Here is a 24296-nt window from a genome sequence, read left to right on the forward strand (position 1 = left end):
ATCACATAGAATAAATAAGGATGTCCAAAATATAATTACATGTAAACATCTAATTGGCATTGGTGCAAATACGTGTATCTCTGAAGAGGCCAACACCAACGTATCTTTTCAAGAATTTCCAAGAAACAGTTTTTTATTTGAACTTTTGAACTACTAAACATAACATCATTAGGCCGCATTCTTTAATTTGTATGGGAATTACGTAGATTTTTTTCCTATATCCTGAGCATTGTTTTATTTCCAGTAAATGTAGGAAAAAAACATAACTCACCTGAAATCGGAAAAAAAATCATGAAAAGTTTGATGCTAATGGAAACAAACTGGAGGTAATTGAATACGCAAAACATATCAATCTATTGACGAATAAGCTAGCTTATATGTCCCAAATGCACGATGGACAACAATATTGGAAATTACGTCGTTCATAATTATTGTATCCCAGCCCAGTAGACGTGAGAACGGGCTAAGCTTTCAAAAGAGGAACACGATATCAAAATGGTAAAAAGACATTCACATATATGAGGGGAGGTTATGGCATATAACTTACTGCATGATTTTAAGATCTTTTTTTTAAATAGAAAAAAGATGTTGATATTTGTTTATCATAGACCTACCCTTTACATTTGAAAGACAAACTCTTATGAACATAATATGACAGTGCAATGCTTATTAAATTGAAAGATTGAATATACTAAATAATAAATGTACTTTAAAAGTAACATGAGAGGTAATTAAACAAACGGCATATCAGACATACAAGTCATGTACTGCAGTATATACAAAGAAAAACATGTGCGACAAATAAACGACAGAAACAAATGAAAATTCATACAGCTGAATAAAGAAAAAGATGGCAAACACACATACAGCTTAAACAATATCGAAATTAAATATAAAGGAAGATAACTCACTAAACATTAACCTATAGCATTTTTCGGAATTTCGAGTATGAAATTGCTGCTATATGACCATGCATATCATTTGAATTTCTTTGGGTTAAAATGGATAAGTTATCGAGTTATTTCTCTTGACACCTCAAAAATGTCAGTAGAGGCATTTGTTGACAAAACGCATAAGTTACTTGAAAAGGAAAGGTCATCTGAAATTGAACAGACAAGGTTTACTTACTTATTTCTTTGCTATCACATTTGTTCTCCCCTTGCCCTAAAACAAATATTTGGATGACAATATCCTGTTATTTTATTCGTACCCACGTTTTACGTACCATGTTATGTATTCGCTTCGTGATCACATTGCAACTATAGCCAATAATCGACTGTAACTCATTTTCAAAATGTTACAGTACAGGTATTAAAATCTCGTTTTGAAATTAATTTTCAAATTCAATTAAAGTTGTTTTGAAGTATTCTTACTATAACATAAGGATTGATCAACTAAAGGGCCAACATTTCCTAGAAGACACAAGGTAGGTAGGATTAAGATATTGACAGATTTTTATATGACTTCAGGGCTTTTTCTATAGTACCCACAGGTCTGACTATTGGACCCATTCCCAAAGTAAAATATAAGATATTTTTCCAATCTTCAGAAAAAAATCCCAATCATTTTTTTTTATGAATGTTTTTTTACATGTACATGTACTAGTTCATTTTCAACATCCTAATAAATTATGTGATGTAAAGTTTGAACATTGAACTTGGAGATCATTGATTATCATCACATTCAGAGATCAGTATGAAATATTATCTGTCATGATTTATTGCAATAGATATTACACCACAAGGATTGATATTTTTTGGGTCTTTTAAAGGGAATATGAGCTAATATTAAATTTCCCAAAATGTCTAGGGTCTTTTTTCCTAAATGGGCAGAAAAAAGCCCTGGACTTTTAATATGGGAAATTCTTTATTTTACCAATTCATTATTAACTGGATTTTTATTTAAAATATGGTCGGAAAATTTATCTGTACTTATCATCTGACTTTCACACGCAAAACATTCACACTATAGACTGGGAAACTATTGTGAGTTATTTTTAAAAGAGTAAATTCAGCTGAGACAGCGACAAAATATAATTTTTAATTACGTAAAATTATGTATTATTGTACTAGCTAATAGCCAATCCTAGGCTTGTGTTGTGGGAAAAATGTATTTGCTGATTTTGGCACTGGTGTCTAACCCCTTTAAGGTGTTATCTTCATTTCCTACTCAGTTCAAGAACGGGGGGGGGGGGGGGGGATATATATATATATACCGTGAGATACACCACAGTTAAAATGATGTTTTGTCAATTATTTATCCAATGACATGTTATGTCTCTGCCACACTGAATTAGCCTCCCATTATGTATTGATATAATTTTTATGATGTAATTATATTGATTTAGATGTAGAAAATTAAACAAGTTTCAAAGTGTTTATCAAAGTGTTTATCAAAGTGTTTATCTTTATTTACATCTGATTCATTCAATTGCGTTTATTACATAACTAGTAATTACAGTAAAACTGCGGACTGGCGATCAGTGGAGGTAGAGGCTTTATAGTTCCAACCATTATGCCTTTTATTTTCATATAAAATATACTGACCATGGATCGAAACTGAGGTCATAATCCTAGATTTTCAGGTATATGCAGTACAGAATTGCATAACTTTTATCAGACTGTAGCTTATTAGACTAGCCTATATTTGGATAGAATGTGTCACAGATGTGGGTACTTGCGTGAAACCTTATGATGACTTTGAGGTCATAAGTTCACACGTTTTCTCGAAAGCATGTTCTAAAATAAACAAACAATTGGTAGGTGTTAATTTTTGCAAGTTGTATGAATTGCAATGACAGATGAAAGCAATTTTAAAAAGGAGTGAAAAGTGATTATCACCGTTTACGCAAGGCAGATAATACTTGATGAGGGCATTTGAGAAGACAAGTGTGAAAAGATAATGACGAGAATTAAATTATATTCTGATGGTGTTTGTTAAAAAAAGTTCTTTTTTTGTAAAAATAAACTTTGCTATTTATTTAATTATTGTTTTATATTTTACATACATGTATTCACATTTAGTATACGACAGCTTTTGAACATATGAGCGATTTCCACAAAGCTAAACATAATCTGTGCTGAAGTAAACTGTCGACTTCAAACTTTGAAAATGTATTGTAAGACATTTCATAACAGACTAAAATGGGAATTGGGGTGGTTTGAAACATTGGATCACTTAACGTTTTTGCTCAGTCCCGGCGTCCTCAGGCCCAAGCGACCGCTGTTTTACTTTATAAAAAAAAATTTGCAACAATTTCAGGTTGTTACATGAGAAGTTACCACCAAAGGAGCTACAAAGGAGAGGAGTATGCCTTTTAAAACTGCATATTGGGGAGAGGAAGTCTGGGATGTTTGGAAGAGTGCTGGTAGTGTTGGAAACTCATCTGGATGCCTTACCTTCACACACTTTTTCTGCAGGTACACCCATTATGGTATTTCCCTTCCATATACCAGTCTGGCACCTACTTTTCACACCTTGAACCTTATGCTTTGGCGGTTAATTTACAAGAACCTCTTTGAATTACATTTTTAGGTTGACTACCAAAAGAATTCAAAGAATAAGGAGAGTCAACCTTGCATTTGTGTCACACCTTGGTTCAAGTTTTGCACACAAGTAACTACATTTGTATTGAGGCTATTTCTTATTACTACTTGATGTATTGGATTGATATTTTTACAAGGCTTCCCAGTCATCACCCCTACTAAAATAGACATGTCAAGGTTGAATAAACCTTGTTATATGTTCATGTTTTGCGTGCAAGAACTATTGAGTGCATATAGTTACAACATGATGTAATTGATGAGGCTGTTTCTGTCAGTTTTGGGAAAAAGGCCCTAGACATTTTGGAAAAATTTGAGTTGTGAAATATGCCATTTTGAAAATAAATCATCACTTTACATAAAAGATTAGGGAAATTTAAAGTTAAACAACAACCTTTTCTGTCTCCTGCAAAAGAGAAAATTATTAAAATGTTAGTTTCAAAAGACCTGAAACATCTGAAATATCTTGGTGGGTAAATATCCACTGCAATAAATCATGATAGTTAATATTGCAAACTGATCTCTGAATGTGAAGAAAAACAACTATTTTGGAATTCAATAATCCCCAAAACCACACAATTCATTAAAATGTTGAATGAGCTATATTGTCTTAAACAGGTAAAAAGACTTTCATAAAAAATATTATATTATTATAATGCAAAGTACATGGTAGTACTATTAAGTCCATTTTTCACCAACCACTAACTTAATGTGTTTGATTGAAACTTAAGCTCAAAGCTTAACAGTCAACAGATCTACTAAATTATGTATGTTGAGAAGCCCTAGCATGATTTTGCAAGTTACGTCCCTTTCAAATTAAAGAAAAACCTTTAAAAGATATCTACCCTGAAATTTTACAGAAAAGTTCAGGATATTTACCTTACCAAAACTTGGTAAAAGCTATGAGACTTAAACACAGTTCAGCAAATTACAGAAGAAGATCACAAAGATAAAATTGTGGTTTAAATCTCACTCACTATACAGGTGACATAGTTGGCCTGGATGCCTCTTCATCCGTTGGTCAGTCGGACAGTCTTGGCTCCGGCATAGTGACCAGGGTAAGCCCAACAGCGGTCACTGTGGCCTTTGATGATTCAGTGGACATCTTCTCACTGGAATCTGGTCTCCATGACTACTACAAAATCACAAAACTGGCCAATGATGTTACATACAAGCGACTGAAGAGGTATGTAGAAAGGTTCTGTTGAATTGCATGTGAAAAAAATAGAATATCTTAAATGAACAGCTACTTGTAATTTTCATTGTTGGATGGATCCTGACTGAAATTAAACGTTATTTGTATAAAACATTATTAAAGTTATGTAATTTTATTGACTGTTACAAATCTTAGAACTTACACATTTGTATCACCATTAAATGTTCAATCATATTTCGTTCAATCTAAAACTGAAATATTAGTGGGTACCGAACATGTAATCGAGTTACATTGTTCTTACCTTTAAGTAGTCGTTTGTGATCTAATGGTGAACATATAATGTGATTAATCTTTTAAAACATTGATGCTACAGAATGAACACTAATCTTTACTTTGTTTATTTGATGTTGTCCAGGACCCTAGAAGGTTTGAGCCATGGTCGACATGAGGTGAGCCAGCAACTGATATCGGTCCTGTTTGGAGACCAGCCTCTCTCCCCTCCTCTCACGTTGAAAGGTATAACCATCTGGCTTTGAATCCTTTCTGGTTTTGTATTTATGTGCACTTCTTAAATGTTAATAGGTGTCCTAGCTTGGTTTGGAATTAGAGAGGCATTGCGTTTACAGGGCGGAAAATGTTAATACTAGCAATGAGTAGTAAAATTAATACTCGAGTACTCGGATGATTGTTCGATCGAGTACTCGGGTACTCGATTACTCGGACAAATTGAATATATGTGTTCGCGAAGACAAGATTGTGTATACATGTATCATTAATGGCGTATATTGTGCGTTGGTCGTATTATCGGTCATTTTCACCTTTAAAGTAAACTTTCATTACGTATTTTAACAAAAAATGATATAAAAAGAAAACAAATGTTGTTTCAGGCTTTTAATTTGTTTTATTCGTTTCATTTATACAAGTATGCACTGCAGAAATGAACAACAATCAGAATTACAATGAACGAAAATTAATAGCATACATAAAAAAGTGAATGAAATTCAATACGAAGTTCAGTTTTTTAGTTGTTTACTCTACAAATTATTTTTTTAGATGATAGTTTTTCGTACTGTGTAATTGTTGTTTACCTCATTAATATTCATAATTCTTGATTTAAAATATCAACCAATCAATTGTGATAATCATTGCAAAAATAGTTAAAATACGCCGATTAAGAAATCAATTCTCGTAACGGTCGATACTCTTTCGCTCGTTAGCGTCCATTGTTTGGTGAAAAGTCTCCAATTGGTTTACAATAGAATTGTGTAGGTCAAAGTCAAAGTCAAACACCGTTTATTCGCTCATACCATACACGTGGCAAATGAGGTCATATACAAAACATATATTCATACATGGCGGCAGATACATTGTAAATTTTTAACTATAATTTATATGATACCCAATACGAGTATCGGAGAGTCATTCACATGAGGTCAGAAAACATTTTAGACAATTCTCAATGAATAAGGTTGAAAGTACCGCTATCAAAACTTCGCTAATTGATATCAGTGCTAATTTGAAATAGGGTTCCTTTGTTGACAGTTTGCAACCATCACAACAACTGTCAACTAATTGATTGAGGTCAATTGTATGCACAGCGGGGATTAGAGGGACCGTAAATTGTCCTATTGGCAACCAACCAGATCTGATATTTTGTCTGTAAATCGTGTATTTGGTGATTTTTATAGATTTTTTTTCCGAGTACTCGAGTAGTGATTTGGTACTAGAGTACTTGGACTTTCGATCGAGTACTCGAGAACTCGGGTACTAGTTTCCATCCCTAGTTAATACAGTGACTTCTCAAAATAAGCATAAAAACTGGTTTCTAGCCATGGGCTATATGAATAAAATATATGCATATACATCCTGCTGAACTTAAGCCTTAACTCTTGAATTAATAACTTTTGAAATCTGTCCCTTTACCAGCTGAGAAAAATATACAAACTCTTGCATCTGCTTCAAGTGCTTTGTTTTTTTAGTTTATTATGCAAAATCTATATATAAGTTCATGACATATATTATTTGAAACACTAACATATTTTCAGAGCTTGTTTATTCCAACACAAGCCTTGATGATTCTCAGCAAGAGGCTGTACAGTTTGCCCTCAGCCAGCGGGAAGTGGCAGTGGTGCACGGGCCCCCAGGCACGGGGAAAACCACCACTGTCATTGAGATCATCCTTCAGGCAGTCAAACAGGGACACAAGGTATAAGCTTTCTTTCAAACCGTACTCGCAATTAAACGGAGTTAAAACAGATCTATTGGGTCACTATTATCTAGGAATTTACTTGCACCTTAAATTCTTAACACCAACATGTTTTTTTTGTCTTGCTACATTGTAATGAAACACAATCATATCGTGGTAAATTATTGTTTTTAAATATTATTATGGATTGTAAAAGACCACATTTTGTAACATAATAACTTGTGTTCTATATAGGTACCGTAGTATTTTGCTAATGAGAACAATTCTACAGGTGCTGGCATGTGCCCCATCCAACATTGCAGTGGACAACCTGGTGGACCGCCTGTCACGTACAAAGCACCGTATTGTGCGACTGGGTCATCCCGCCCGCCTCCTGCCCCACCTACAAAAGTTCTCTCTAGATGCAATTCTGGCTCGCAGTGATGAGGCCCAGCTGGTGGTAGATGTGAGAAAGGACCTTGATAAGGCCCTGGTATGGGAAATTGTGCCCTTACCTTTGATTGGTTAAATTAAATTGAATAGGTTCAATAGTCATTTTGGTAAATCAATCTGGAAATAATTATTTTACCCTCGCAAACTATGACTGAAGGGGGTTATGTTGGAGTCACCAATTCAGTTGATTGGTGGGTTTGTTGGCAAAGGTTTGGGGAGCACATGATACATGGTACAAATAAATAACAACAACTATGATGGGTAGTTGTGCTCGACATATTTTCATGACCTATGGCCATTTCTTTTTAGAGTTATGTGCCCTTGAATATAAATTTGACTCTGGCAATTTAAAGAGTTTGTTGAGAGAACTGCTCCCACAGTTTTAGAGATATTACTGTGATACATGATACTCATTACAGCCAAGATGTGTCTTAGTGTCTGGTGTACATTTGGTCTTTTGAGACATTTGGGACACATGCTCTTGCGTTTGATTTTTACACTTTCACTGTGTAAGGGGTTATGGAGCTTCTCGCCACAGTACCAACATGGTGTGCAGTAGTGCCAGGCTGTTTTTTATAACCAACTGCCATTTTTCTTAGAGTAATGTGCCCTTGACTTTTACACTTATATTGGGAAGCTATATTGTAGTATGTGGAGCAAACTTTTCCCACAGTTTAAGATGGATCACTCCGACCTGTGGTACACATTAACACAATACCTGGTAGTGCCCGCATATTGTTCTGCAAACTAAGGTGACACGTCTAAGGGATGTTTGCCATCAATTATTTTTAAGGCAAATAGGAATTACTTTCCTTGATATTATCTCAGTCAAATAATATCATTTTGTGTGAAGGGGGCATGTGGGGGTAGTCATCACTCTGAATGAATGTGTCGAACATACTATTATTCATACTATATACATATTAATTTTATAGTAATTTTAATGGGAGAACCTTTCTTATATATTTGTTTTTAATATTCAGATTAAACTTGTTTTTCCCTTTTAATTTTTGTTTGTTTTATAAATGACAAACTTAAATAAAATAATAATGGTATTAAAAGAAGTCATATAAATAGATGTTTTAACTATTTCCTGGCACTACTATTTCCTACATAATCTACTGAGCATTTATTCCATAAAATCCTTATTTTAGTCTGATCTGAAGAAAACCAGAGACAGAGGGCAGCGACAAAGAGCTCGCGAGGACATGAAACATCTCCGTAAGGAGCTCCGTCAGCGTGAAACTACAGCGACCAGGGACATTCTCAAGCGTGCAGATGTTATTTTGGTTACTCTGACCAGTGCAACTGATGCTGGACCTATGAAACTGCTGGAGGAAAGCCACTTTGACCTAACTGTTATTGATGAGGTTAGAATTATAATCAATGAAGCATTGTACTTTTTATTGACACCATACTTAAGCAATATTACTATGCCTAAGGTACACATTCTGTTTTTATTATTGTTAATCATAAGCTTGTCTGTTTTTTGGAGAAAAAAGTGGCAGTATTTGGGTTTTACTCAAAAAAACATACCATGATCTTCAATTCAAGCCAGAAGTGCATTTTGTAGGCAATAAACACAATTTTATTCACACTCCTGTGATTCTAGTGCTTCTTTTTCTTTAATCAAATTTTGTCAGAACTCTTTTGGGCAAATTGAATTTATTGATGGACCACAGATAGATGACAATGTGTAGATCTCCCTCGACACCCCAGTATATCATAACCTATATCATATATGTGTGTAGATGTGCACGTTGCAAGAGTTTTAACTCATGGGCTTTTTGTTGCAAATCTGTCTCCCTTTGTTCAACTTTTTTACTGCAACATTGTCCAGGGCATAACCCCAAAAAAACTATTCAAAGGAATTAAAAGGTCCTTTTATTGATGTAAACTTGCACAGTTCAAGAATTATACATGTATTTCTTGGTAACATTGTTATCTCCCTTACCTTGTCCAATGTATTACTCTGAAACTACTGAAAGGAACTGAATGCAACTTCAAACATTGAAAAGTTATGCAGAACACAGGAATTTAAACTATTGTGGATTTTTTGTGTGAAGTTATCTCCCCTTGTACCTTGATTTTTCTTATAATTCTGGTACTTGAAATAAATTGTTCATACATTCAAAGATAGCAATGCTAGGTTGTGCACAGGACAGGGATTTAATCTCTTTGGTACTCAAATTAAAAACAACATTACCAGCATTGACTGCTTTAAGCTAAAAGAGAGGATTGTTTATAAGTTTTTTGTGAATAGTTGAGGCCTAAACTTAGAAGTTAAATGTTTTATTTACATGCATTTAAAGCTGAAATTTTAATCATAGACAAAATAATGATGACAACTTTTATATTTCAAATGAGGGATCCTTTTGTGGAACCTCAAATTACAACTATTCTACAATAATATGCGGTGATGTATTGCTTGAATTTATGATGGTCAATTATTAATATTTCCCCGTATACTATACATGTGTAGGTATCCCAAGCCCTGGAGGCTGCCTGCTGGATCCCCTTGTTGAGGTCCAGGAAGTGCGTCCTGGCTGGGGACCATCTACAGCTTCCTCCTACCATCCTCTCCAATGAGTGAGTTCTACAGGGAACCAAAAAAAAAAGAGTTCCTCTTTAGAAGAGAAAAGAACTTTTCTAGTATTTCTTTAATATCAGTAGAATAAGTATCAATAGAATAAGTTTTCAACTGACCTTTTAATTGGAGGAAATACATAAGTGGTCATTTAGTACAGAATTTATTAAACTATTCATCTATAATTAATGAAAACAAGCCGTGGTAATATATTTTGTATTGAATGACCACTCATGTGATATTCTATTTACATCATAAATACTCATGATTCGCAGTGCTAAATAAGCATAACAATGCTATGTAATGAGCAAATTTTTAAGGCTATTCATAGTGATGTCATGTCAAAAGTTATTACACAAGTTATACATATCAAAATATATAATTGGATTATTTCATGCTGACCATGGTATTTATGATATAAAATGATTGTACATGCATGTATTTAATTTTCCACTATTTGATAATCAGTCAGTATTAATTAAACTATTGGTAATGTGTGATGGTCCATATTATTTTTCATTGTGCATTAAAATGACACCAGATGTTGAACTTTAACAAGTTGGACACTTGTTTTTTGTAATCACCACAATCTAGCTCTTTACATTTTTGAAGTGAATTCTTGAAAATTTAACCAATAGGTAATGCTGATATAGCTTACACGGTTAATATTATAATGTTATTAATTAGGTGATTTCATATTGGCCTAGTTATTTGTCCGAGGTTAGCTGTATTTGCCTGAGCCCGAAAGGACAAATAACTGGGCCAATATGAAATCTCCTAATTAATAAGTATTTTATTAATTAACTATTACCATTTTGGTTAAAAACATTCTTATCACTTACCTTTAGTTCACATTGAAGACGTATTTTAATATCCTTTATCCATTCATGGTGTCAGTCTGCTTTTCTAGACTTGACTTTGCTGATTTTGACATGCATCCTTAAAGTGACATTGCACATACTTATAAAAAAAAGCACTGTACATTGTAAGGAAGCATGTCTTTTCGTCTTAATTTTGTAAATCATTTGCTAAAACGACAAATGTTTCACCTTCGTCGTCCATTTTATCGGTGTACAAAATCATAATAGTCGTAAAATCCACCAACGGGTAAAATACAACTGTTTTATCAAACCGTACACAGTGGTTCAATCATTCAATAGGTTCAAGTATACCAAATAGAGTTATACGAAGCACAACAATTTCAAAACAGTCGGAAAACGGAAAACAAAATGGCTACCGTTAAAAATAATTTCCAGCATATTTCTCATATTAGGCGAGTTTCGACAGCCAATGAAAATGGCCCATTTCTCAAATCCTATATTAGGCGAGTTTTGTAGCCAATCAAAACGGAGGAAACTCATATTAGGCGAGTTTGGTTGATATTGGCCGAGTTTGGTCGATATTGAGCAAGTTCTGGCATATATTGTCTTCAATTGTCTGGTATTGGTACAGCAATTGTCTCTGTATCTCGTCAAATACGTAACAGTTGATTAATAATGGTTTATCTTTAAGGGCCGCCCAGGAAGGCTTGTCAGTGAGCCTGATGGAGAGAGTTCTAGAGATGTATGGGGACTCTGTGATGAGGATGCTGACAACTCAGTACCGCATGCACCACATGATAATGGACTGGTCCTCACAACAACTGTACCAGTCTAAACTGGTGGCCCACCCATCTGTCAGTGAACACCTGCTAAGGTAAGACTGCCTACTTTCAGTTCATTATGGTGCATACTTATGTTCAATGTGGACTGAATTTATACTTATTCATTTTACAACGACTGTGAAACAAGTTATAACAACATTATATTGATCACTGTTGTTGGCACGATGCTACGTGTGAGTGTGCTCTTGTGTTGTGGGAAAAACCGGAGTTCCCGGTCACTTGTCCGTCTTGGTGATCACAAAGCAAACACTCCGCCCAGGCAGGGAATTAACCCCGGATCGCCTAGGTGAGTTTGGAGTACACTTACCTCTGCACTTACTGGAAAACCAAGCAGACAAGTTAAAAGTGGACTTAACTCAGACCATCCTTGGCACCCCAGCGTATCATAACCTTTATGATACCCTGGGCAAATTGGCTAGGGAAACTTCGTAAATCTTGAATATTCATAAGCATTTTCCAACCAATGAAATAGCTGATAACAATAAGGAAATAATCTCCTTTGTGAAGAGCTATCGGCATATTATACAATATCCTGCCTGAAACGATTTGTAAGTCGTGATTTTATTGGATTATTTCGAACCGAGATTACATCCATAACTTCTTGGCCTATTCTGGACTGCATGAGGTGTGTCTCATGCCACCAATCAAGCGGCTGGATTTCACCTTATTCAATATTCATGAGTACGAGATTTTTACAGCTGATTTGCCAAGGGTATCATATAGGTTATGATAAGCTGGGGGTGCAGAGGATGAACTCAGACAAGTTTGTGAAGTAACACTATGTTGGCAAAAATTTGTATACACACCATTTATATAAATGTGTTTTTTGTATGTGTTATGTAATCAGTTTTGTATTCTGGGCTGTAAATGCATTATTTTGTTGATCAGAACTGGTTGTAAGTCAATCTCTGAAAATTTAGGTTTTAACAGTGTTTGAGGTTTAAGATGTATGTGTTTTTGTTTTGACGATAAAGGTTTACAAGTGTCCATAATTTAGGAGTTACAATTACTTTTTGATTTACAAATGATTATATTTGGATAGACTTATTTGACATGCATGTGTCATATCTATTTTGTATTCATTGTTCACATAGTAATCATACAGACATGCCACATGACACCTCATTTCTGACTTGTCTGGGATATCAAGTATCTTTCACAAATATTTTAATTATGCTAACACTTTCAATATCTTAATGTACTCTTGTTGCCAATGAATGCAACACCTTACCACCTGTGTATTCCCACCAGTGTATTTCTGGTTTATTTCCCACAACAAAATCACCTAGCACGGCTGTGTTCACACCTGCCTGTCTGTGTGTGTGTTACAGGGATATGGATGGTGTGGAGGAGAACGAGACCACATCCTCCCCTCTCCTATTTATTGACACTGCAGGATGTGACCTGCCGGAGCTCGACCTTCCAGAGGAAATATCTAAGGGAAATGAAGGTAATCCCTCAAACATTCAAACAACACATGTCCATTTAAGTCTTATTACAGAACATACATACTCAAGTGAAGTTATAAGCTCAACAGTTTTCAGTTTTGCTAAAAACAAAAGTCAAGGATATTGTCACACTCTTGTTTTTATTGTCATTGTTCTTGGGGGGGGGGGGGTAGAATCATTGTCATTGTTGGCAAATTTTCTAATGTAGGCAGCAGTTCAAAAGACGTTGAAGATAATCAAATGAAACTTGGTACACTCCTTGCCAGAGACAATGCCTACATTTAAAGCAAGGCCCATATGTTTGGCTTAATTAATAATCACATGAGAAAAGCACAACAGACAAACATTGCTTAGGATTGAATGATCACAACATGCTGGTATCAGTTTACAACATCTGTGTTTAAGTCAAGCCTTGAAAAAGTGAATCGTCTGTTTCATGTGTTGTTGCCTACTACATAGATGTGTATGAACCAGTATGTAGAAACAGTTACTTTTGTCTCATTATTTAAGGAGGAGGGAATTGTTTTCTTGTTCTGGTAAGATTTGTTTGTCTACATCAAAATATCTTTTCCCTTTATCTACATTCAGGGGAAGCTGACATAGTTAAACTACATGTTGAGAAGCTCATTGAGAGTGGACTGAAACAGGAGGACATTGCAGTTATTGCCCCTTATAACCTCCAGGTAACAATCAGCCTTATATAGACTTGCCCCTTATAACCTCCAGGTAACACCCAGCTTTATATTGACTTGCCCCTTATAACCTCCAGGGTACACCCAGCCTTATATTGACTTGCCCTTTATAACCTCCAGGTAACACCCAGCCTTATATTGACTTGCCCCTTATAACCTTCAGGTAACACTCAGCCTTATATAGACTTGCCCCTTATAACTTCCAGGTTACACCCAGCCTTATATAACTTGCCCCTTATAACCTCCAGGTGACACCCAGCCTTATATTTACTTGCCCCTTATAACCTCCAGGTAACAATCAGCCTTATAAGACTTGCCCCTTATAACCTCCAGGTAACACCCAGCCTTATATAGACTGGCCCCTTATAACCTCCAGGTAACACCCAGCCTTATATTGACTTGCCCCTTATAACCTCCAGGTAACACTCAGCCTTATATAGACTTGCCCCTTATAACCTCCAGGTAATGCTCGCCTTATATAGACTTGCCCCTTATAACCTCCAGGTAATGCTCTCCTTATATAGACTTGCCCCTTATAACCTCCAGGTAGCACTCAGCCTTATAAGACTTGCCCCTTATAACCTCCAGGTAACACCCAGCCTTATATAGACTGGCCCCTTATAACCTCCAGGTAACACCCAGCCTTATATTGACTTGCCCCTTATAACCTCCAGGTAATGCTCGCCTTTTATTGACTTGCCCCTTATAATCTCCAGGTAACACTCAGCCTTATATAGACTTGCCCCTTATAACCTCCAGGTAATGCTCGCCTTTTATTGACTTGCCCCTTATAACCTCCAGGTCACACTCAGCCTTATATAGACTTGCCCCTAATAACCTCCAGGTAGCACTCAGCCTTATATAGACTTGCCCCTTATAACCTCCAGGTAGCACTCAGCCTTATATAGACTTGCCCCTTATAACCTCCAGGTAATGCTCGCCTTTTATTGACTTGCCCCTTATAATCTCCAGGTAACACTCAGCCTTATATTAACTTGTCTCTTATAACCTCCATGTAACACTCAGCCTTATATTGACTTGCCCATTATAACCTTCAGGAAACACCCTGCCTTAATTCATTACATTATGAACTAAAACAACTGTGAAATGTCCGTCTGTTACACTGTCATGTCTGCTCTGTTTCTGCTACTACTTTTCGATGATGCTCATAACACTTGTGTCTTATGTTTACGGTAAACTTTACCTCATCACCACAACACACAATCATCCCCGTATCTCCCAATATCAAACATTGTGAAACAGAATGAGACAAGCATGGAGAGGGGAGACGTCTGTCCAACTTTTCTCAGAGCAAATTCAATGTCATTGATTAATCAATTTTATTTTCTGATCTCTATCAACATGCTATTCTATATATAAAAAAAAAATGAAATTGAAAAAAAATATATTAAAAAGTCATAAAATGTGTGTGCTACAATGTAAGGTAATTATGCCCCCACAAAGTGGCGGCATATAGGGTTGCCCTTGTCCGTACGTCTGTCTGTCTGTCTGTCTGTCTGTACGTACGTACGTCCCGAAGATTGTTTCCGATCTAATTCTTGAAAACCGTTTGTCCAATCCTCACCAAACTTTAAACACATGTTTGTGACCATAATATCTTGATCAAGTTCGATAGTCATGGAAATCGCTTTAGTCATTTAGGAGTTACGGCCCTTTTTTGCCAAAAATACTTCAAAAATATATGTTTCCAATCTAATTCTTGAAAAGTATGTGTCCAATCCTCACCAAACTTTACATACATGATTGTGACCATAATATCTTGATCAAGTTCGATAGCCATGGAAATCGCTTTTGTCATTTAGGAGTTACGGCCCTTTATTTGCAAAAAAAGACTTGAAAAATACGTCCCGAAGATTGTTTCCGATCTAATTCTTGAAAACTGTTTGTCCAATCCTCACCAAACTTTTAACACATGTTTGTGACCATAATATCTTGATCAAGTTCGATAGCCATGGAAATCGCTTTAATCATTTATCCTGAATAATCATTATGGCTTATTTTCTGTGACAAAAAATCGAAGTGGGGGCATCCGTGTCCTATGGACACATTTCTAGTTATAATTACTTTACATTCCAACTGTGCATGTCGGCGACCTTGAAAATGGATTAATATCATTTCCCATTATTAGGTTAATGACATATATATGGAGTCAATACCATAGAGATTCACCTGAATGTATGAAATTGATTATCATAGTTACTAATGAGGTAAAAAGTAATGCAAGAAAATAGACCTGTCTGGAATAATGATGGTATTAATACTGATTGATATATTTTGCTTTTGTTATGGCAACCGGATGATAACATATCAAGAGCAATTTTTGTGTAATCCTGGTTTACATTTATGCTTTATCTGGACTATATATTACAGACTTTTTATTATTCAGCCTGTAGGCCACAACATTTCACTTGTTTGTTTATCAAAGACTTGGTTTGTACATTGGCCATTGTCAGTCTAAAATCTAGTGTATAACTGAGACATGATATTCACTTGGGACTCGATACACATATAAGCAATGTGTTTGCTCATTAGAAGCAAGGTAGCATGTTTTATTATTTGACTTTAATATAAGTTAAGTTATGCCCCTTGATAAAGTGATTAAGTGCTTGTATGTGCCTCCATGTTGTAATGGTTAGAGCGTCTGCCTACTTAGGGAAGGTGGAAGGTTCGAGCCCCAGACAGTTCTTTCATGTACACATATTGATACCACTGTTATCATGTACTGTGGTGTAGGTTGAGCTGGTCAGACTTCGACTGGGAGAGAAGTACCCCGGAGTGGAGGTGAAATCTGTGGACGGGTTCCAGGGGAGGGAAAAAGAGGCCGTTGTTATCTCTCTTGTCAGAAGCAACCCTAAAGGTTTCAATTAATTTTATAATTTCTTTATTTGTTTTGTATTTTTGATGAAATCATCCATCATCAACATTAAGGTCTGCAAGTGAATGCTATTTTATTTCATTTATAAATGTATGTTCATAGTTGTTGGAAAATGACAAACTACAATCAAGGCAGTGAAGTATTTTGCAAAAACCCATACTAGTACACTTATTACACCAGATTTGATCTGTGCTTACTACATTTGAGATGAATGTTTCACTGTTCAATATGATGTTGTGGTAAAATGTTGACAAGGGAATCTAATTGGTGTCAAGGGACTGGAGTGTATTACTATTATTCTCTGTTTTCCAGTCCAATATCATATTACAATCAATACACAGCTGTGAATAAACAAGCTTTATTCTCTACAGGTGAGGTGGGTTTTCTTTCCGAGAAGCGTCGCATTAATGTGGCGGTGACAAGAGCAAGGCGCCACCTGGCCGTGGTCGGGGACAGCATGACAGTCAGTAGCGACCCCTTTCTTAAAACACTAGTGGAGTATATGACCACTGTTGGGGAAACACACAGTGCTACACAGTATAATACAGGTTTTACTTTAATTCATTAATTTTGTTACCTGATTACCTTGTGAGTCCGATAAAAAAATTGATGGCCTCTTCATTATTGTTAAATTGCTTAGAACTCTGTTCAATTGTGTTTGTGTCGCTGTTATTGCCCAACGCCGTCGGCAGCAGACACATGGCAGACACACAGATATTTCTCTGCCCTGTGGTGTCGGTGTCGGCATACTATAGTTTCCAATCAGATTATTTTAACAATTTGTTGTATAGTTTTTAATAAATTTTGAATTCACAGTTGTCATGGTCAACAGATGACTCCTGTTGATTTTGGGGTCATCTGGTTAAAGGTCAAGGTCATGTAGTCCTTAACTTAAAAATGCGTTTTCTGATTTGTGAAATTCTAGTTTCTAGTTGGGAAAGAAGTCAACTAATCCTGAAAATGGACACATTGTTGCAGATGGTGATATTACCAGGCCTGAGCACATCTCTGATCTGATCTCTCTAAACAAGCAAGCCAGCAACAAGGGGGCAAAACCTAAAACCTCAAAGAAAATCCATGATAAACCAAGACAGAACAAGAAACCAAGCGAGAGAAAAGAAGAAAACCAAAGGTACATGTACATTCGCAAAAAAAATAGTTATTTTTCATAATTTGAACATTTATTTCTACATATTAAATAAGTAATTCCTTTGGCTAAAGACCATTAAAAAAAGTTACGCTAAGTTTGCATTAATTGCTGTGTTTTATGCTCCTTAAATAAAGTAGATCACCATGTTTTTTATTGCAACCCTGTATTATCTTCATCATACGCTTGAAACACGTATCGTTGTTCATTTGATAGTCCTAAATAGCTTAAATCTCTCCAAACAAGTACATGTATATAATGACAAGGTACATAACATCAATACCCACATTCTGATAAAACAGGACAAGTGTGAACTTGATTGTACACTGTTGTATGAAGCGTTTCTTTTATGCTCTGTCATAACTTCTCCTATGAATACATCTGATTTTACTCTGACACATTTCTAACTTTATTTCATAATTGTCTTGCATTTTGAGGACTTAAGTTTGACATTTATTACCTCATCTAATGTGGCTATCATTTTGAAATGTCAAAAATGATTGCTTTGTATGTTATCTAAACTGTCAAAAGGATAGTTTTATATTTTTAACTTTCAATTTTAAGAAAAAAGAACATCCTGGGTGAAGAATAAATAATGGAGAGCTTTGAATTACCATTCAAAATTGTTATTTATATCCAATAGGTTGGCAGGTGATAAACAAAATCATTGCCTATTGGAATTTGGTTCGTGTTTTTCAAATTATTGGTACATAGTACAATATCCATCCTACAAATTTGTGCTAATATAAGAAACACTCTTGGATGTTGGCCTCTGACTCATGAGGTGGTGGCCCAGGTTTGAGCCCCAACAAGGCTTCATTCCCATTGCCTCTCAAGGCGGACATTAGAACTGGTTTCTACCCTGGAAGTAGTTAAAAATGTGATTCTAAGAGCTATCAACTTTTGTCACAAACTGGATAAAATATATAACTTAATTAAGCGCATTACAAGTAGGAATGGAACATAAATTCTCTGATAAATAATGGGGGAGCTGCAGGTTCAGCTGTAAAGGTTTCATGCGACATCTGGAGTCTGTATTAAACCTATAGAATACAAGTGTTAACTTTAATATCGGTTGTTAAAGAATAACATGATGATTATCTCCAAGTTTGTAATATTAATGGACAAAAAATAAATCACTTATTAGCTACTCCTGGTTTCACCGTAGGAGACCTTATGTGTACCCTCCATCCATCCATCTGTCCATGCAAAAACTGGATACTGCAATAGCTTAATCTAAGATAATTTAACTTGGTGTATGGATAGAGGGCCATGGTGTATGGATAGAGGGCCATAAGGAGTTTACGTGTATCATTTTATAATTTGTTTTATTCTGTATAATGTTATATGACCCCTTTGTTATTGGCAGGAAGGGGAGTGTACTAGAGGAGGGAGATGAGAGGGTGAAGGAGCTACAGAGTCAGCTGGAGGTGTTTGTTGCCAACACTGGAGTCCATGTACTAGAGTTTGCTCCCACACTTACCTCAAGGGACAGGCTAATTGTTCATGAGGTAAGCTCACCTCATCTAACGTCATCTAACATATTCATGAAGTAAGCTCACATCATCTTATCTCATCTCACATTTCCATGAGGTAAGCTCACTTCATCTTATCTCATCTCACATATCCATGAGATAAGCTCACCTCATCTGATCTCATCTCACATATCCATGAGGTAACCTCACCTAGTCTTTTCTCACATATCCATGAGGTAAGCTCACCTCATCTTATCTCATCTCACATATCGATGAGGTAAGCTCACCTCATTTGATCTCATTTCACATTTCCATGAGGTAAGCTCACCTCATCTTATCTCATCTAAAACATGAAATTTCTTGGAAAGAGGCCAGCATCGTTTCGGAAAGTGTTTTAAAACAAAGAATTGTAATCATTATTTTCCAATGTCAATAACAGAAATTAACTTATACAATGATGAGTTCATAGATTTTTTAAATCTTGAACATTTGTTATGATAGCGCAATATTTGAATCACCAGAATTTGAAAACGTCATTTTTTGTTGATTACATTTTATTGATTCAAAGTTGCAGGATATAACGAAGTTTTGATTTAGCACTTTCCTCCTTAAGATTCTTAAAAAAACTAGTTGTATGTTAATTGTTGGAAACATGAAGAGACTCCTGCTCATAACAACTTGTTTTCTGTGTGTTTTTTTATTTTAATCATCTGAATGTAGAAACATCCTGTTTTTCTCCATTACAATGAATTGACTTAACCTAGCAGGATATAATGAAGTTTTAATTTTGCATGTTCCTTCTTAAATCACTTGAGAAAGCAATTTTGAGTTAATCGTTGGAAACATGAAGAAACTTCCGCTCATTTAAAGACTTGATTTCTATGCTGCACATAAATTGCTACGGAAATCACAAACAATAGTTTTCAATTAGTAAAACTTCAAGCACATTCGTTTTGATTTTCCAGAAAAAATAGTTAATTGGATTTAATCTGTGTGAATTTGCTTCTGCTTATTTTATTGCACCACTGTTCTCCGAGAATTTTATGTTCAATTGATTTTGTTTTGCTTGCAGATAAATGAGGCTTTGGTGCCTTCAATCATAACGCAGGCCCAATGCCTCAATAGATACATATCCTGTCAGTTTATGTCTCTTTTGCGTCCGAAATTAAGTCTTTAAATGCAGACAAACTGAAGTACAATTTATCTCATATTTCAAAGAAGCACATTATTTTTCCCCAATAATATAAATAAATGACAACTTGGAATGATTATTGTTGTATACATCATTTTATGTTGATATCTATTGAATTAAAGTGATTTTCAGTGTATCTCAGAAAATTCCTTATGTGAGATAAACCTGAAATGATTTCAAAAGAAAAATCTTATTTATTTGATGTTGCAAAGTCTTTGTTTGGCTTCATGCTCTGAAAATCTGCTAAGTGAAGACTAATGTTTGTGTTGTCATAGGAATGCAGTACTTCTTTTATTTATTTAATTACAAATTATCTGACATAGCATTAACGAGTTTGTCTATACGATAGCAAAGCAATTTCTGTCAGCCATGAGTTTCCATGAATAAAGGAGAGTGTCTTTTAACAGCGCATGGTTGTGATTTTTTTAAGTATTTCACCTCTTCATTGGCCCTCAATTTTAATTATAGATTGCCGAGAAAATGGGATTGTCACACGTCAGTCGAGGAATTGGAGAAGAAAGGCACATCGTTGTCGGCAGGCCAGATGGCGCTGCCATGGAAACAGAATCACCCTATCAGAGAGCCGTCCAAGCTGAAAGTGTTGAGGAGGGAGGGTCTGTTGATAAAGATACAAGAGTTGAAGTAACTGATGTTTTAGAAAAGGAGGTTGTCCAGACAAAGAATAAGAAGAGAAAGAACAAGATAAAGAACACTGATTGTGTTGAAAAGAATATGCTAATTGATCTTGATAAAGAAAATCAAACTAAAGTACCATCTAATGATGTAATTGAAATATGTAGTAATAGTTCAAAATCAAGTGAAATAGCCAGAAGTGATGGAAAAGTAAGCTGTTCAATATGCCAGAAAGATGTTATCAAAGCAAACCTAATGATGCATGAGCTCCATTGTGCAAAGCGTCAGATTGGTGCCAAGTCTGAGAATGTGAGTGGTGCGGAAAGGCATTCTAAAAATGCCTTAAAGTCTTCCAGTCATAGACAGTTTGACAAAGAGCTATCGAACAGAATACAGAAAGTGGATGATGATGACATTGATGCGTTGATAGCAACAGTACAGAAGATGGACTCCTCATGTTGTTTTAAGAAGTGCAAAACTAGTGTGGCCACCCTGTTTCAGGTGTGTTCCCACTGTGAAGGGAGGTACTGCCTCTCCCACCACATCCCCGAGGTTCACGGGTGTGGGGATGCTGCCAGAGCCCAAGCACGAGCCCGCATTAGCAAGGATGGAGTTCTTCACAGGGGCAGTGGGGTCCCAGATAGATCCATGGATAAAAACAAGAAGGCTCATCTACAAAGAAAACTGGATTCAAAATTGACTGAACTGTCTTCTAAGCGAAAAGGAAAACCAAAAAAATGAGCAAAAATGTCTTAAACTAAATACTGATTGATCTGTGATGTCTTTTGAATCTTCAGAAATATTTGATTAAGAGGTTTATCGTGATAACGTTCTTTCAACGTATAAATTATTTTGTCATGGATAATTAAGTTGGGATTTGTGTGTAGTGTTTCTCTTTTTCAATAATTATGCTAAACAAATAATGGTGTTGTCAAATTTGTTTCAACACAATAATTTCCCGACTACATTCCATTCTATGTTTGTACTGATAGGCAGGGGGTGATGTACATCTTACTGGAATTTGTTACTGGCGTGTACTGTCCTGATCGTGTCAACGCAAGAAGAACACTGATCTTAACATTTGTTTTTGCTTCACGATTTTAAGACAGTATTTCATGTTTTCGAAGCTTCGACCAAGAACCCCGATTAATCTATGCATGATTTAAAATAAGCTGACCAGTACTATAAGGTAACTGGTAAGCTTACGGTACATTTACAGACAACGGTGAAATTATCCAACATTAACACCCATATTGAAAGAGCAAACATGTACATAAGTCACATTGTGTAGAATCCAGCATTCACCACAGCAATACTTACAACTCGTCGAGATGATTTGGCTGATCAATTTGATAATCCAACCATGTGCTTTTATTTATTTTCAGTGTATGGGAGCAATATTTCTATATTGCTCCGGCAAAATATTATATGCATCGCAGGGTCCGTATTCACGAATATTTTATCTTAAGAAGTGTTTCAAACCAATGTTATGGTTCGTAACCCTTGGCGGAATATGCATCTCGGATTATCAATACTATCGCTTGTCTGGTGTTCCTAGCTACCAGCCGGTTCCATGGTAACGAAAGAACACTTCCTGGACAGTATCCAGGCATACCGTATAATGACAAGATAAAGTGATATAAAATTCATCAACACAAATCTCCTGTCAATAAAATTCATGTAAATTTGCGAATAAATAATTTTCTAATCAAACAAACAAAGCGAGGGGTGGTGAAACAATTGTTTTCTGAACGAAACGCGCTGGACGTTTTTGTGGACTGTTCTCTAGCTGCTGGTTTTCGATTCTGTGGCCGGGGTTGTGTGCGATTGACCTGATTGTTGAAATGGATGTAAAAGTTCCTTGTGCGAAAATTTACAACAAAATTGAAACTCTTCAACCATCGAGATATTCAAACATTACTTGGAAAGGTTACATGATGAATGTATTATTAACATAAGAAAACACCAATCATGAAAAAGACCACTGAAACTTGCAGTGAAGGATAAGTTATAATCAAATGCCCCCGAAACTGCAATTCTTGCAATGATGATCATGTTTAAAAGTCCCCAAAACTCGGGGGTGATATTTGCACTGATGGTCATGATATCCAAACACGCACATTATCACACATTCAAGATCACAACAAAGCTGTGCGCCCTAGTAATCACATAAGTCTTAGCACGGGGACTTACGATTAAACATAGCACTAGTAAGCATAGCTGGGAATCGGGATCAAATTGGTTTTAGGAAATAAAATGCATGATTAAGAAACTTATTTTACTATGTTTTCATAACATGCTTTGATCACCACGTCATCGTACGAAACAGATTTGTTAATTAATACATCCTTCGTACAGCAACAGAAGGGTCGATTTTTAAATGTCAACTGAGGGTCTTTTCTAATAAACAACCTTAAAAATGATCAATCATAAAAAACTATTTCTGAAGCAAAAACATTTATAAGAAAGAAAAAACAAATTGCTATTATAAACGACACCTTTTGTTAGAATATGACCTTATGTTGGTGTTGTGTGGGATAAACGAAAATTTATTTATCTAGTAAATATAACAAGCTCAGAACACCCTGAGTCTTTGCATTGACATTCATTATATCCACAGGGAATTTTGAATTGCCCATTCTCAGCTGTATAACAATGTAATCCCGCATGCTGAAACATTTGGAAACAACGTCATATCTCTTTAATGGTCTTAATGGAAAAGAGGCTTTTTCAGCATCCTGCAGGAAAAAGATAACAACATAACCTTTCTTTGAAGTTTAGTGCTAATCTCAGTCTAGTTCACCAGTCCAAGCTATAAACCAGCAATTTATCGATTTGCCCTACAGGTAGGGGCGTGTACTAACCATTGGGGTCCATATGTCATACATGTTTAGAGCAATATAAATATCACGTACCCCCCATTATCCACAGGGGATCTTACCGGATGAGAGATGTGAGGGAGTGGGAGAGCTACAGGGTCAGCTAGAGGGGTCTAGGCAACATTGGAATCCATATATCATAAATGTTAAGAGCAATATAGATACCATGCATTCCCCATTATCCCCCATATGAAGGGGATTGTACCTGATGAGTTTGTGGGAGATTGAGAGGGCTTCAGGGATTTTTAGCAAATACTGGAATGCATAAATTATAAATGTGTAGGGAAATAAAGATACCATGTACCCCATTACCACCAAAGGAATGGGATTGTACTGGATGAGAGATGT

General features: G+C 35.8%; 1 protein-coding gene across 1 annotated transcript; it reads left to right on the forward strand.

Annotated features, from left to right (window-relative positions):
* Window positions 1-1013: 1013 nt before the first annotated feature.
* On the forward strand, window positions 1014-22779 carry LOC128228848 (DNA-binding protein SMUBP-2-like). The gene is made up of 16 exons (XM_052940376.1): window positions 1014-1118; window positions 3262-3419; window positions 4527-4728; window positions 5114-5214; window positions 6744-6904; window positions 7176-7376; window positions 8491-8706; window positions 9819-9925; window positions 11436-11618; window positions 12918-13036; window positions 13623-13717; window positions 16481-16604; window positions 16994-17170; window positions 17601-17754; window positions 19139-19280; window positions 20905-22779. Exons 1-16 carry the CDS (start codon window positions 1042-1044, stop codon window positions 21808-21810), a joined length of 3123 nt encoding a protein of 1040 aa, XP_052796336.1. The 5' UTR covers window positions 1014-1041; the 3' UTR covers window positions 21811-22779.
* The last annotated feature ends 1517 nt before the right edge of the window (window positions 22780-24296 follow it).

This window comes from Mya arenaria, chromosome 3 (genome assembly GCF_026914265.1).
Source record: "Mya arenaria isolate MELC-2E11 chromosome 3, ASM2691426v1".
NCBI lineage: Eukaryota > Metazoa > Mollusca > Bivalvia > Myida > Myidae > Mya > Mya arenaria.

What these genes read in the sequence shown, in the direction of transcription:
- LOC128228848 (XM_052940376.1), top strand. Translation starts at nt 1,042, where the DNA reads ATGTCAGTAGAGGCATTTGTTGACAAAACGCATAAGTTACTTGAAAAG. An exon ending in AATATCTAAGGGAAATGAAG is followed by an intron (nt 13,037 to 13,622) that starts GTAATCCCTCAA and finishes ATCTACATTCAG; the next exon opens with GGGAAGCTGACATAGTTAAA. An exon ending in TTGCCCCTTATAACCTCCAG is followed by an intron (nt 13,718 to 16,480) that starts GTAACAATCAGC and finishes ACTGTGGTGTAG; the next exon opens with GTTGAGCTGGTCAGACTTCG.